This window comes from Plasmodium chabaudi (assembly GCF_900002335.3).
Source record: "Plasmodium chabaudi chabaudi strain AS genome assembly, chromosome: 14".
NCBI lineage: Eukaryota > Apicomplexa > Aconoidasida > Haemosporida > Plasmodiidae > Plasmodium > Plasmodium chabaudi.
This window is the reverse complement of record NC_030114.2, coordinates 972,394-988,916: the sequence shown is the minus strand read 5'-3', so window position 1 is coordinate 988,916 and position 16,523 is coordinate 972,394. Positions and strand designations below refer to the sequence as shown.

At 23.3% G+C, this 16,523-nt stretch overlaps 4 protein-coding genes across 4 annotated transcripts; 1 reads left to right on the top strand and 3 right to left on the bottom strand.

Moving 5' to 3' along the window:
- Positions 1-21: 21 nt before the first annotated feature.
- Positions 22-1,993, bottom strand: PCHAS_1427300 (conserved protein, unknown function; the record flags this gene model as incomplete). The annotated part of the gene is made up of 2 exons (XM_016799654.1): positions 22-108; positions 482-1,993. 2 exons carry the CDS (start codon positions 1,991-1,993, stop codon positions 22-24), a joined length of 1,599 nt encoding a protein of 532 aa, XP_016654913.1.
- Positions 1,994-4,236: 2,243 nt separating this feature from the next.
- Positions 4,237-11,472, top strand: PCHAS_1427200 (proteasome activator complex subunit 4, putative; the record flags this gene model as incomplete). The annotated part of the gene is made up of 1 exon (XM_016799653.1): positions 4,237-11,472. The coding sequence occupies one exon, from the start codon at positions 4,237-4,239 to the stop codon at positions 11,470-11,472; it is 7,236 nt and encodes a 2,411-aa protein (XP_016654912.1).
- A 200-nt stretch (positions 11,473-11,672) lies between these two features.
- Positions 11,673-13,234, bottom strand: PCHAS_1427150 (GTPase, putative; the record flags this gene model as incomplete). Its single annotated transcript, XM_016799652.1, has 5 exons — positions 11,673-11,724; positions 11,868-12,011; positions 12,161-12,560; positions 12,868-13,005; positions 13,093-13,234. 5 exons carry the CDS (start codon positions 13,232-13,234, stop codon positions 11,673-11,675), a joined length of 876 nt encoding a protein of 291 aa, XP_016654911.1.
- A 55-nt stretch (positions 13,235-13,289) lies between these two features.
- On the bottom strand, positions 13,290-16,372 carry PCHAS_1427100 (trypsin-like serine protease, putative; the record flags this gene model as incomplete). Its single annotated transcript, XM_016799651.1, has 12 exons — positions 13,290-13,304; positions 13,651-13,731; positions 13,922-14,031; positions 14,168-14,224; positions 14,327-14,406; positions 14,499-14,574; positions 14,695-14,830; positions 14,934-14,992; positions 15,075-15,134; positions 15,312-15,384; positions 15,490-15,521; positions 15,742-16,372. 12 exons carry the CDS (start codon positions 16,370-16,372, stop codon positions 13,290-13,292), a joined length of 1,410 nt encoding a protein of 469 aa, XP_016654910.1.
- Between the last annotated feature and the right edge of the window lie 151 nt (positions 16,373-16,523).

Here is a 16,523-nt window from a genome sequence, read left to right as displayed (position 1 = left end):
TTTTTTGTTCTTGTGTTTTGGCTAATATTCTATTTCTTCATCTAAATCTGAATCTTCATATTCATTTTCATCCCTATATTCTTCTTCATCATCAAAATGAATATCGGGCTGCAAAAGAAAAAAAAAATGAAAATGTTAGAAAATAGGAAAGTAGTGAATTATGAAAATGGCAAAACCAATGAACGAAATAACAACACAATTTTATCTATTTCTTTGCACAATCGTTTATAAATTCATTATTTGATTGTGTTATATATGTTATACTACGCATACAATGATGTGTGTGCATGCATGAGTTTTTATATTCGTGTTAACAATATTGTAGTGTATATGCTTGTCAGCATATGCCATTTATTTGTTTACTATTATTGTTTTTTATTTTTTATTGTCTATTATTTTTTTTTTTAGAAATCTCCCCTTGGGAGTTTAAAACACTTGTTAATTTTTTCTGTTTTTGTTTCAATATTTTTTCTCTACTTACAATTTTTGGATAGGCGTAAAAGTTACTCGTGGGTGACATTTTCCATTTTTTTTTTAGCCTCTCTAATTTTGTAAAAACCTTTTTGGTCATTCTCATGTTTTCAAAAAATAAAATAAAAGAGGATGTATTGGTTTCACTCTCTTGATTTGATAAAATACAATCATTAGTGAGGGTAGATGGACATTCATCAATATTTATTAAAATATGATTATCATTTGTTTGGACAAGTTCCATTTTATTATTATCTTCTTCGTTACTGTTTTCACCAATGATATTTTTATTGTCATTTTGCTGATATGCTTCTTGAGATTGATTAAGATTTTCTCCGTCTATTTTCCTAGCATGATTATAATTAATTTTGATAATTTTTTTGGGAAATATTTTTAGAGTAATTAAAAAACTTTCGAATTCTTTTATCGATATATCCCTGTGCCATCCACAAGTAAATATTTTATATTTTGAGAACATGGTAATATAATCTAATTTATCTGAACTAACAAATAGATTATTTTTTGATGCATATAAAAAAGCTGCACCATAGAATTCTTTTAAATGATATTTTTTGGCAATTGGATATTCTTGCATTTTATTAAGAAGTATATTAGCATCATTTGCAGTATTACATAATATATAAGCAGAATCGCTTTGTATACCATTTTTTTTAAATCTAAAAATAATATTATTTAACTTGACTTTTATCTTTGCACAATCATAAATAACTTGTGATAATTCTTTTCGTCCATAACAAGAAGGAATATTAATTATTGTAACAATTTTATTTAAATTTTCAAAGCTTGATATTCTTTTTATATCTTCTGTAAATCTTATAAACCGTTCACATTCTTCTACAAACTTTTCAATTTCATAATCATCACATATATGAAATTTGCAATTACTGAATATATTTTTTTCACTTAAACCGTATGACACTTTTTTTTTAGATGACTCTTCATCAATTGAGCCTGTGTATTTCGTTTCAATGGCTTCATTGCGATCTCCGGTTGGGCTATCAGCATTATCTAAGTTATTATGATCTTCGTTTTTATGCAAATTATTATTCTCTAGTGTTAGGTGTGAATCATTCCCATAATTATTATCATCACACATTAAATTTTCTTCCTTATGGCTAAGTGATGTATTTGATTCCTTATTTTTTGTCGTATCAAAATCGAAATTAAAGTTTTGTTTTTTCATATCATCTATTAAAACCATTATTCTTCCTGTTGGTCTACATAAAATATTTGTCATTATATGTATATCATCGTCTTTTATTTTGAAACCTTTTATATTAAAATAGTTCAAAATTAAATCCTTTTTGCAGTGTTCTCTTTTTACATTTTCAAAAAGTATTCCTTTTTTTTTTAATAAATTTGATATATTCAAAGCATTGCTGAAATATGCCTTTCGAATTCTGTATGGTGGCATTGTTATCGTGGAATTAGTTATTACCCCACCAAATTCGAGATATTTTTTTGAAATTAATCTACACTGCCCATAGGTACCCCTCTTCATTTCTTTTGTTTTCTTTCGTTGTCAAATGTTCACAATGAATAGTTGCGAGCCAAAACGAAATGAATTTAATGGAAATTTTTTATCGTCATTTTTTGTTAAATTGCTTGTAGAATAACATGGGGGAGAATTAAAGAAATCGATGTGGTAAAAAAAAATAATGGATAAATAAAATAAGCTAACAATATAAGATAATATTTATATAATGTATAAAGTGAAATAATTATATTGGCAATAATTAAAAATCACATTTTATTTTGTAATTTATTTAAAAAAAAATTTGAATAATCGCTAAAATTGCTAATAATATTTTTTATTAAGAAACCCGTATCACCTTGTAGAGGGTTTTATTTACCGTTATCAAGACTATTTATACAAGTTGATATACATATTTTAATTAAATATTTTTTTTTATTTAATATGGCAATTAATAAGATATACTATCCACAAAAAATTATTCCTAAGATACAAAATGCCAAAAATATAGCAACAGTAGTATAAATTATATCACATCATAATATGTACACATTCCTCGAATTATATATTTGGGGCTTTCAATTTTATCTAATATTAGTGACATACGAAAGAAATGAGTGTCTCTCATTTAATTGATAACCATCAAAAAGCATTAAATACATATATATTCCCATTTATATATTTTAAAAATATTTATTTAATTGGTATCATACATATAATGCTAATTTTCCAATAACCTTTAAAAAAGAAAAGTGACGTATTATTATAGCTAAAGAAGCATACAACATCTTTCTCTTTAGAATGTTCTTAAAATTATAGATAGTAAAATAATTCTTATACTTTTTACACCTATGTTGTTTTATAACCCAGCAATGTTTTCCATTTATCCATTTGTTCATGCACATATTCATTAATCCCTTGGTATTTGTTTGCTCATTTCCAACTTTATTTTTTAAAATAATAAAAGTGTGAGGAAATAAAATAAAGATAATACAATAAGTGTAAATAGGACTTTATAAAAAAATTATTTTATAACATCTTTATGTCAATATAGAACTGTAGCAGCGGTAGAAAAAAATAATGTGTTATAGTTTTGAATAGATATATATATGTGACTATGGGGGAAAAATTATAGATTTTATTTTTTTAAAGAAAATTCATGTATTTGTTATGTAACATTTCTGGTTTATATTTGCATGTATTATATAGTAGTGAACAAAAATATGTTATGTCAGAGTTAAATTAGTGTATTATACAAAGTTATGTATAACATGCATGAAATATTAGTGCAATATAATAACTAAAGTATTCAAAACAAATTTGGAAGTTAAAACATTAAATATCTATTGAAGATTTTATATATATAAAAGATAAAGATAAATAAAAAAAATAATTTAAAATAAGGGAAATTGATTAAGAAGTACCTTGAAATAAAAAAATGCTAAAATTATATATATAATATATATATAAATATAATGAGAAAAAAAATAATTTTTTCAGATTAAAAAAGCATATTAAAAATATATAAGTATAAGAAATAAAAGGATGATAAAAACAAATAGTAGAATTATTGTAGATATACGAAAACTTAAGAGTACGTGATATATATCATAATTATCCAATAAATATTTAAGAACGAAGAAAAGACGAAGGAAATAAAAGCATATATCCATTTACTTGTGTACAATTATATATGCTTATTTATTCCTCTATAATTTATACACTAAAAAATAACAAAAGCAACTTAATAAGTATATGTATTACACATATTAACATATAGAAAGTTTGAGCAAGCATTAATCGTAAAATAAATAAGCTAATAATACTTCTTTTTTACTCGATTATAATACATAAATAATATTTATTATAGCTTAAAAAATATGTAACAATACCCTTTAATTTACTACAACGTTTGTAAAATAAATATAAAGCATAGTGGTAGTGTAAGGAACAAGCATCAACGATATATATTACAGTATATTGCACATACGTTAACCTTGGAATTTTTCACAAAATTCGAAAATAACGACCATAAATTAAATTTCTGTACCCTATATGAATTTGTTTGTATATTAACAGTATTCTTTAATAAATATCAAACATAAAGAAGTAGCACTGTCTGTTTGCAATTTCGAATTGTTACAAGATAAACAAAAAAACATTGTCAAGCATAGAATATTGCTTAAGCTAGTTTAGAAGTGTGCACATAAAATTAAATATTCAAATATTTTCATATTGGCTAGTAAATAAATTTTACTAGCAAATTGAATATGACGAACGAAGAAAATATTTCTACCGAATTAAATTATGGCAATGGGGGAAATGATCAAAACATATCTGAGTCTAATATTATAAACACATTCAGAGAGTTAAATGATTATAGTAAATATTTTCCTAAAAAAATAAAGGACAATGTGATTAGAGAAAAATATGAAATACTAAAAGAAATAAAAAAATTAGCAACATTAAAAAAGAACACTTCTTATAATATTACATCGATAATTAAATTGTTTAATGCATACGAAATAATTAATACAGAAAAACATAAATCTTTTCATTTTTATATTTTTATGATTAAATATTTATGGAATTCGTTCCAGAATAAAAATGTCAGTCCTAATTTAAAAACATATATTTGTCAAGCTATTTCTAATATTTTAAAAAATATAAAAAAACATATTTTATATAATTTTTTTTTTGATTATGATAAAAAATTATTACAAAAGGACAATGGCGAAAATTGCAGATCATATGAAGAAGATATAGAAATCAAGAGTGATGTCACAGATAATAGTTATATTGAAATAAGTGGCGAATATTTTAAAGAATATGAAAATGTTATTGAAGAAAGTGATATAGAAAGTAGTATAAATGAAGCTAATATGCAATCATTAAATGACTTATATTATGTCACAGATAATGGAATTTATGAAAAAAATGAAGATGTTGATTCTTTTCTAAGCAAATCAATAACAATTAATGGAATGGATGAATCTTTTCGTTTCTACATTCAAAAAAGAATATTTGATATAATAGATTATAATTATTTGTTTGGCTTGTTGTATGATTATTTGATTGGTAATATCAAAAGTAGTGATGGTAGTAATCAGTGTAGCCACAATGTGTATAAAAATTATATTGGCTCTATATTAAGTATCCTTATTAATTTAAAAAACTTTTGTTACTATAATAAAGATATACATAATTTATTATTAAATTTTTCTTTTAATAATTTGCATTCGACAAAATATGAAGAATATAAAGGTATGATAAACACACAAAATTTAGACAGTACGCAAAAAGAATATGGAAGTGATCCTATGGAACTGTTGGGAAATAAAAGGATGGATGAAAATATGAACAAGGAGTGTAAGAAATTTGCAAATGGCGAAAAAATAAATTCTGAAATGGAAATAAAAGAAAATAAAAGCGCGAACAATAATGATGAATTAAAGTTCGATATAGATATGTGTGAATATGATGTCGAAAATTTAGAAATATGCATACGTTATAATACCATATTTTTAAATATCATGGTATTAAGTCAATTGGCTTCTGATGATTTATGTTATAAATTAATCAAAGATAAAAAACTTTTATATTTATATAAAAAAGTGAAAAAATTTAATTGGCATAGTATAAATTTTTCATTTGTTAAGATAATTTATAGGGGATTAAAATATTCATATTTATATAATATCGATATAGAAAATGAAATACGAGAAATATTTAACACATTGTTATTTTTATTTTTATTTTATATAAAACTACCAAGTAGTATGCAGATAAATGCGTGTAAATACCATATCCCCGATGAATATTCACTGTTAATTAATTATGATGATAGTGTAACCAAATTAATCTCAAAAATATTTGTTTATTTACTTAATAAAAAGTATACAAAATCGGAACGAGGAGATAAAAATGATGAAAAAGCTGAAAAAAATCAATCCGAACTCATTGACATTTTTTTACACCATTTAAACGACAATAATTTTTCTGTTAATGATCCAGAGGGATTATATTGTAAGGATGATATTGAAACCGCGTGTATTTTAAAAAATATGGATATCTACGATTTTATAAATATTATTAATTCTTTGTTTATCCCACACATTCACCCATCGAATGTAGGAAAGCATGTAGGAAATATAAGCATATTTATTAATAATTTTTTATATACCTTTATAAGAAAGTTGAAAAGGGAAAGTATATATTTAAAAAAAATTAATAGTAGTTATAATAATGATAAGAACAATAATAGCAATTCTTCATTGTCTAATAATTGTGATAAAAAAAAAGAATATATTTTTAATTATATAAATAATTATTTCATAACAGAAGAGGATAAAAAATTTGTGGTTGAAAAATTTACAGAATTAGCAATACAAGGTATGTTTCCTAAAAGTATTAAAGGGACAAGTTTATTTGAAAATATATTAAAGCATTTATGCACAATTGATGTAAACTGCTTAGATGTATTTATAAAAAAAATATTAGAAGGCTTAGTAAATGTTAATATATCTACGCAAATCTGTAATTGTTTGTTTTGCTTATGCTTACTATTACCATTATTAATTAAATACAAGTCAAAGTATTTAAAGGACATATTATATGTTATGAATATGGGTATCGACATTTGTGACATATATAAAAGCTTTACGATATTTTCATTCCTTAGTATTTTATTTTCTTATATTCCTATTATAAAAATAAATCGGGATATAACTGAAGAAGACTATAAATATATTATAGCAGAGTATAAAAAGTTTGAAAATGAAAACATAGGTATTGATTATTTTAATGGTAATAATGATTATAACAATTTAATGCTTGGATTGGAAAATATTATTGTAAACCATTCGAAAAAGCATTTAACTGATCAAGAAATAAAATTACTAATAAAGGAAAGAAAAGAATTTGTCGATTATTTATGTTATTGGGTCTATGAATTTTTTGATAAAATATTATATTTTATAAAATATACACAAAATGAACAATCGAAAGGCAATAAAAAACAAAATAGTGAAAGTAAAGAAGAAAAGCTAGAAAATGATTTACATAGTGGATTAAAGACTACTATCATTTCTTTATTTATTCGTTTAGATCATGATATTGCTTATGAATTATGTCTTCAATTTTTGAATAACATCGATCAAGAAAACTCCAAAGCTTTGTCTATGATTCCTTATGCAATAGGTATGATAAAAAATAGAAAAATTTTCGATACAGTTTTTAATGCATTGTATAAAATGGTAATTACAAAAAAGCAAAAGAAAGTAAATAATGTATCGAATGGTACTGATAATGAAAAAACGAAAAATATGAAAGAAGGAAATTGCGATCATAATATTACTACTGTCTATTCTAGGAATGAATATTCAAATGATGACACAGTCAAATGTTATCTACATTTTTTAGCAAATTTTATTCGAAGAGCAAATAAAGGTTTTGTAAATGAGGAAGAAATTTATAAACTAATTGAAATATATATATTAGAAAAAAGCAATTCGGTATTTAAATATGTATGTAAAATTATATACAGATTTTTAGAGTATAAATTTAATTTTACTGTTAAAAATTATTCCAATTTTGAAATTAATGAAATGATGGATGAACGAGATAAAATTTCAAGTCTTGCTTCTTGGTGTATTCCATGGCATAAGCACGTTTTTATGGGAAAACAAAATAACGAGAAAAATACCACAACAAATATAGCTGAAAATATAGCACATAACAATTTTGCTTTAAATGAAAAAGACAAACAAGATGGTGAATCGTTGATAAAATGGAATATACCATCAATTGAAGATGTCAAAGAGGGGAAAAAATTAATATTTTTAATTTTAGATTATATAATTGATTTATTATTGCAGTATAATATTCCAATTAACACACCTAACCTTGTTAAATATATAGAAGAAAGAAACTTAAAAAAAAATAAGTTCGAATGGAAATTTACATTAGATTATTTAAATATTATATCAAGAATATATAAATTAATTAAAGCAATTGTTAAAGCAGTAAGCACTTTATACCCAGATGAAAGATATAATCATGATAAATTATTAACAAAATGTCATATTATTGATACAAAACTTTTCTTCTATATATATATATACATATCAGAAATTATTATAATATTATCTGTTCATGTATTAAAATTACCTGAACAAGTACTAGAAATTTCGTCTTATGTCAGCTATAGTAGTAATAAAGGAGGAAGTAAAAAATCAATTGATATTGAAGAGAAAGAGAATAAGACCAAATTACGAGAAGACTTTTTTTCAAATGTAATAAACAATAGAGAAAAGGATATAAAGGCAGACGCAAAAATGCAAAGAAAACTTATTAAGATTATACATTTTATATTATTAAAGACAAATGATGGTGATACTGCAAACTCATATAATGAATATATAAATAGCGTTTTATCATTTACATATAATATATATCCATTTAGTTTTAACTATGATATAATTAAAAGTCAATATGTTAATAATATATTTTATTTATTTAATGAAAGATTAAAGCAAAGGAAAAAAAATTATTCCTTCAGTGGATTTCGAGAACAATTGTGTAATATTTTATTTTTTATAAATCTATCAATATATTCTCAAGTTAGAACATATGCTCAAAATACTATTAAAACAATTTTACCCACATTTAAAATTATTAAAGTACCATTTTTAAATATATGCTATTTCTATTTAAAAAATTATATTATTTTATATACTAACATTAAAGGGGCACCAAAAGCGGCATGCAATGAAAGCACCGATCTTATTGAAAAGGATAGTAATATTGACGTTGGACAAATTAACAGTGATGAAATTGATAATGTATCAAATAAAGACGATTGCAATACTAATATAAATAAATTACAAACCTTAAAAAGCTTCAACGATTTAAATAATTCTGATTATTTTGAAAATAAATGTATTAGTTGCTTTAATTCCATCATAATAACTATAAGTAATAACTCAGGATTGGTTAAAAAAATTAGTGCAGATATGAACTTATTAAAAAAATATATAAAAGCTATTATTAATATATTAAGGCTAGAAATCGAAAAAGAAGATATAAAATTAAAATGTATGAAATTTATTTACTCAATCATTAATAATAGATTTATAAAAGAAGAGGGCATAATTCAAAAAAGAAAAAAATCGTCTACCGCGAGCTCTAGTATTAATACCAAACAAAAATCGAAAGATCAACTATTTTTGTTTCTAAAAAAACAAATTGAACATGAAAACAATAATGTATATACACACATCGTTATACTCTCCTTCTTTATTTGCTTTAATGATTTTGCGATAACAAATTATCTTCAATTTTACTTTAATTATCTTCTTGAAAACCTTTCCATAAAAAAAAACGTCAATGTTTATAATCTTGCCTTTTTCGGATTTGTAAAGCTGCTAAAAAGTGTTACTCTTCTCATTAATTCCGGTGGGGCTATCGAAAATGTTGCCAATCCAATTAACGAGAATGAACCAGATTCAGTAACAAACAACAACGAATTTTTACTCCCTGAATTTATTATCTCTACTTTCAAAGGCGAAGACATTTATCATAATTTTGTCGAAATATGCATATATAAGAATTTAAAAAGCAAAAAAAAAAACAATAGTATAAATTCAATTATTATAAATTTGTCCAAAGTTCAAAAATCTTTTAAAGGGTTTGCTCAAATTAATGAATCACACCTAAAGGATTTTTATTCGTATTATATATTTTTCAAGTTTTTAGTAAAATTACAAAATAGTTACAATGGTATAATTGAAAATAACACAAGTGAAATAAACAGTACAGATAATATTACTTCTTCTAAAGTATCAAATTGTGGTGATAGTATTAGCTATATTGGTAAAATAATCCCTATTTTAAAAAAACTTCAGATGGACGAACATGTAGATAATGAATATAAGTCTACATTAATTTCTCTAATATGCCCTTTATTATTAGCTTTAAGAAAATTCAAAAATGAAAAAGAAAGATGCAAAATAATTACAGAGCTGGTAGCGCTAATGGAAAGTGAAATAAGTATTGTGAATATGGAAGTATTTAATTTTTGGCTATATTATTTTCATTTATTATTCATAAATATAAAAAAAAAATATATAAATATATATGAAAAGTTATTTGATTTTTGCTTAAATTTTCACTTTAAAGATGCTTCAAGTTTAGTCGTAAAAAAAAAAACACAGCTTCTAAATATTATGATAACATATAGTATACATAAAAATAATCATTTAATAGATAAGCATATAATAAATTATTTAAAATTGATAAATAACGATAATATAACAACAAGACAGATAATAGGAGATTTATTAACATGTATTTTATATGTGTTATATGATAATAAATATTATAAGCATTTAAAAAATATATACTATAATATATTATTATATTTATATAATTTATCAAATAATGTTGTTAACTATTTGCAAACTGAACAAGATATCCATAAACAATCTATACACATATATACATTAGAAACCTTGGCATATTTAACAATAAATTTATTTACCAATAAATGTATGTATGTTATTAATAATATAAGTATCCAATTTTTAAAAATGTTTATTTTGTCCTCTTGTCTCATTGATAATTTTATAAATGGATTGGCAAATAAAGCAATTAACTGCCTTTTATGTCCTTCATTATATTTATTTAGACCCATTGAATCAGATCTTTGTAACATGAATAAAATAAACTGTGCTAACAGCATTTTGGAAAATGAACAAAATAATTACTTTAATTGGGAAACTTTATTCAAAATAAATCAAAATGAAGATAAAAAAGAAGAGGATTTTAATAAATTATTAGAAGAGAAAAAAGAAAATTTTGATAAATATATGGCAGAAGAAACAAACACACTATTGATAAATAGTTTAGTTTTTTTAATTAATAAAAAGGATTGGAAAGTTCGAAATTCAACACTACAATTTTGTTTTTATTTTTACTCATATTATTGCATATATTACTATAACAAAAAAGAAAATGCAATTTTATTAAATATGTTTATATCAATGTTAAATGATAGTTATGTTGAAATTCAGAATATATCACGTCAAATATTATCCTCAGTGTTTTGCTATTATGATAACAAAACATTAGAAAATTTTTCACAATTTTTTTTAAATATAACAAAAGAGCATCAAAAAAAAAGTATTCAAAATCCTTCGCATGATAATATAGATAAAAATATTACAAAAATTATAGACAAAAAAAAAAACATAGCTATATATGCACTTATTAGTATCGTCAATTCTTTTCCAAATTTTGTTCCGAATTGGCTTCCAAATATTTTAATCACGGTAGCAAGAATGTCAAACACATCTACTCATGTTATAAAAAAAGAAATTGAAAAATGTATTCAAAATTTCTTGAGAACGCATAAGGATGAATGGGAATATAAATACAAAACGATTTTCACTGAGGATCAACTTAATATTCTTGATATGTACAGAGGAGGCTTGAATTATTTCACATGATCGAAGGGTTGTAATAAAAATTAAAAAAAAATTCAAAATAAAGGATAAAACAAAAAACTAAAAAAGAGAAACATATTCTGTATGGATCTAAAAACAATATTTTTCCCATTAAGTGTTTCAATCCAATTGCATTATATTTTGTGCTTTATTTATTTTTTTGAAATCATTCTATAAATGTAGCAACTCTGCATAGTTTAACTTTATGAATTACCCAAATTGCAATGATACTGAATTTCTTTAAATATGTTTATACTAAAAAAGAAAATAACGATTGTAGGTGTTATTTCAATACATATACTTGCATATATGGTTGTTATGAAAGAAAAACTATTATTTATTAGTGAAAGCATGTTAATTATTATAAGTGTGCATATACATAAATAAGCTAAACTTACTAGTTGTGATTGGAAAATTTTGATATATGTATGGGAGTTTTTTCAAGTTTATAAAAAGTTTTTATTCCGTTAAGCCGATGGTTAACATCCCCATTGAATTTGTCGCATTTGGTGCAGATGACACGAAGTGGGATACCCGTTTTTCTGAAAATTAATATATGAAAAAATAATACACATGTGTATACTATATGTATTGTGAATATATTTCAAAGTATGCGCTAATGAAATTTGTATTGGTATTATATTAGCAAATTTTCACGAAAAGTAAATATCAATAATATTATTCGTCATACCGAATAGCATCCACCAAAGAGATATCTATTTTTTGGATATCAACACTCATATCAATTAATATAAAAAATAAACAAATTTGATTTCTTAAGTATACATAATCATCTAAGTTTTTTTTCAAATATTCCATTTTTTTTTCCCCAATTCCTTCTGCATAACCTAAACCTGGCATATCCGTTAGAATAAACAATTTTTTTTTTTTTGCATTTTCAAAGGAATATAAATTTATTGATCTTGTGCATCCACTACGTTTTGACACTTTAATGTTTGTATTATCATTTACGTTTATAAGATACTTTATGAAATTTCTTAAAAATGTAGATTTCCCAACATTACTCCTTCCTAATATGCATATTTCATTAACTCCATAGTTATCGATTTTTTCATAATTGTAATATTTACCTTGTAAAAAGTTCAAATAAAATAATAATAAAATAATAGTACTAATATGGACAATGCAAGATCAACTACATACAATCCTAATTATGTAGATATGCAAATGCATTTAAAAGAAGGTTATATTTTTCACTTTGCATTATTTAAGTTCATATTTCATAAAAGGATTAAGTAATATAGGATAATATATTGGTGGCATTAAAAATAAAATATGTGTCAACACATTTATCGTTAATGCTTGTCCATATATATGCATATATGGCGCGTTTCGCACATTATATGATATTATAAAATGGAAAAACTGAATTTTTACCTAGAAAAGAAACATACTTAACATCGGATATGTTAATTTTTTTGTTTACAACGAGGAAATTTTTTAAACTTGTTTTAAGTTTATTAAAACTGACGTTTTTAAAGGCTTTGTATTCTAGGTCTTCTTTTTTATTTATATCTGAAAAGATGGATTAAAAGAAAGATATTTATAAAAATAGAAAAAATATAATGATGTTTGCATTTTACATTAATTTTGCGCAGTTACTTTCATATATTCTTGTTCTGGGATAATCCAAAGATTTGGTTTGAGACTTGATATGTATAAAACACCATGAGAGAACGGTGTTAATGCATAAAAACAAAATAAAAAGGATACAATAAATTCTACTAGTTTTGGCATTTAGCATAATTTAAATTTATAACCGCAAGAAAGAGGCAACGATAAAAATAAAGCATTATATATCACCATAGTTTTATCTGAAATTGTTTAAAACGAAAAAAATAAATATATATTACATATATGTGATTAAAGAAAAAATGTTATACATCCATGAATATGCATGTAATATATTATTCTCATATTTATAAGTATATAAATTTAAATATATCAATTTATTTTTTAATAAACGCTGCAACAAAAATGGTATACTTGCATATAACAAATAATTCGCACATTTAAATTTAATTAAAAAAAACTGTAATAATATATAGAAAAAATGAAGGAGCACAAGAATAAGCATCATAAGTATATTAAATAATTTAAACAAGCACATAATATATGTAAGGATGTATTTTTTTTTTATAATTTTTTTTTGTAATTAACCTGTGTTTTAAATTTTTTGCCATTTCGAATGCCATCAACATTTATATATCCATCGCTTGTACTATTGAGAATTTCATGTACCTGAAATTGGATATTTTATTTTTACATATAAGAATGAATAAATATCGATTACATATAGAGAAAGAAGGAAAATTGGGTGGTTGGCTATTTATGGAAATTCAATAATTTTATGGAAATAATAACAAAAATAAATATAGCCATATCGTAATGTGACACACACATATATATTTTATTTATATTCATTACTAACATCACAAATATTTTCTATGTCTTTATTGTTCATCTTTGAAATTATATCTTCCTTTTTCAAGCTGCCCATAGCGGCTGGTGAATTGGCTAAAATACTGGAAATTTTCAACTCTTAAGGGATTTTATACAATAAAAAAAAAAAATATATGTATATATAACTATACACTTCACATATTTTTTTATAGAACATTATAGATAGTGCATTTTCTTTTATTAAAAGGTTACAAAATATGTATTGAATGCATACCTTTTGTAAGAGGTTTGGAATTTTGAATTGTGAGAGTCTTCTCTCTAAATACAATACCTATAATTTATGAATGCAACGCAATATAAAATGTTGTAGATTCCTTTAAAAAAAATATAAAATAAAATTCTAGTATATTTTTTCGTCATTTTAAATATTTACCTAAAAATGGTTCTTTATATACTCCCTTATTTTGTAAATGAATAGCTACATTTTTTAGAATATTCGCAGGTAAAGCCAATCTGCATATTGAAAAGGAAGGTGTATTTGCTTAACAAATGTAATAATACACATTCTTTAAACAATTGTTATTTTTATTATATATTATGCCTACCCATAATTGTCGATTTTTTTTTGTATCATTCCTACAAGGTTCCCATTCTGATCTAGTAGTGGTGAGCCAGACATACCTTACAATAATATAGAAAAAAAAGTAATAAATGTTAGATAAAAAATATGCATCCCAATACCTAATAATAAGCATAAAAGCATAATATAAAATGATAAGGAAAATGTTTTGAAATACAAACCTTTATTTATAGGGTTGCTTATTTGAATAAATGGATATAAGGTAGTCTGTCCATTTTCATTAAAATTTTCAAACTTTGTAAATGTTTGCTTTGGATGGTTTACTATACCAACACTATATGTTTCTTTATCAAAATTCTGCCAAAATTTTATAATAAAAATGTAGTCAAATAAGAATCGGTATATATACATAGAATAAAAATTGCGTAAATATATAAATGGGATAATAATATGTATTAACTTGTATCTGTCCATATGTAACTACAGGCTCCCCTTGCCTTAGATCATCTCTTATTGTGTCTGAAATGAATAAAATAATTAATTAATTACTAATTTTAATAGACAAAATAGTTTACAAACTATTATTATGCATATTTATTACCTAAAGAGATGTAAGAAAGTGGTTCATTGGAATTAATTTTCATCACGCAAACGTCAGATCCTTGTGTTTTTTGAGAAAAAATGGGTATAAATATGAATGGCTTATTTTATGAAATTATTAAAACATGAAAAAAGACATAGAACAAGAGAGCTACAATTTTGTAGAAGATATAAACACTATATATTTCTTTTATATCAATTTGTATTTATACTACATTTTTTTAATTTAATTTTTTACCTTTATGCAAGCCAAGCACAGTTGCAAAGTATAAGCCGTTACTATTTTTTACAACAAATTTGTCTTCTAGATTCTTTAAAAATTACATTATAAAAATTTATGCATATATCATATTGTTTTGGAAAAATGCTACGTTATTATTTTATCCTATTTCTTATTTGTGTTTTTTATTAATTACGGTTATGTTGTGAGCAGCTGTTAATATGTGTCCTTTAACACACAAACATAAAAAAAGTCCAATAAAATAAATAAGAATGTTATAGTAGCGTAATTATAATATTTAATAGTAATGAAAAGACAAATTGCATATTCTATATATTTTGAAATTACGATTTATATAGTATATATGAAATACTTTCACAAAATAGCACAAATAAATCTTAACAATTTTTACATATATATAAATGTAACTCCAAAAAATAATGTTTACCTCTTTTGTCATAGATAAATCCGGAGCCCATATATTCCAATTGGTCATTTTTAAAATCATCTTTTAATGGTGTTTTATTATGTTCATAAATTTTATGAATAGTTACAAAACTGTTAATAATGTTATAAGGAATATTAGGATATGTATGCAACGTGCCACTAATACCCTGACCGTGATATATTTTACTTAATATATTACATATGTTAAATAATGCGCTATGAAAATATAAATAAAAATTAGCTAAAGAATATAAAACAAATATTATAGACTCATTAATACAACCAATTATTTTATGAATTATAAAATATTCATATTGTATTAATTTAAAAAACACACGCTTTAATAATTCTAAATTATTATATTCTGTTTCAGTAGGTAATACGTTATTATCCCAATTATATGCAGGTTGGCAACTGCAATATGATATGGGAATGGCTTTTAATGAAATGGTGGCGAACAAATCGAAGTTATTTTTTCTTTTATGTTTATATACACACTTTTCTTTATCATTATATGAATTTAATAGACTATTCACTGAACTATGAATAAATATTGTTGAATAACAAAATAAAGATGTTCGCCAAGAATATTTTACTACACTTTTAAATAGCGAGAATTTGCTTTTTTTCATTTTATTGTACTATAAATTGTATAGAAACATGATTCGTACAAAAAATGCAATAAAAGCTATTCTATGCTAAAGAATCACATCACATAATATGAAAATGAAATATATTATGAGCTTATATGAAAAGTATATTGCTATACTATTATATTAAATG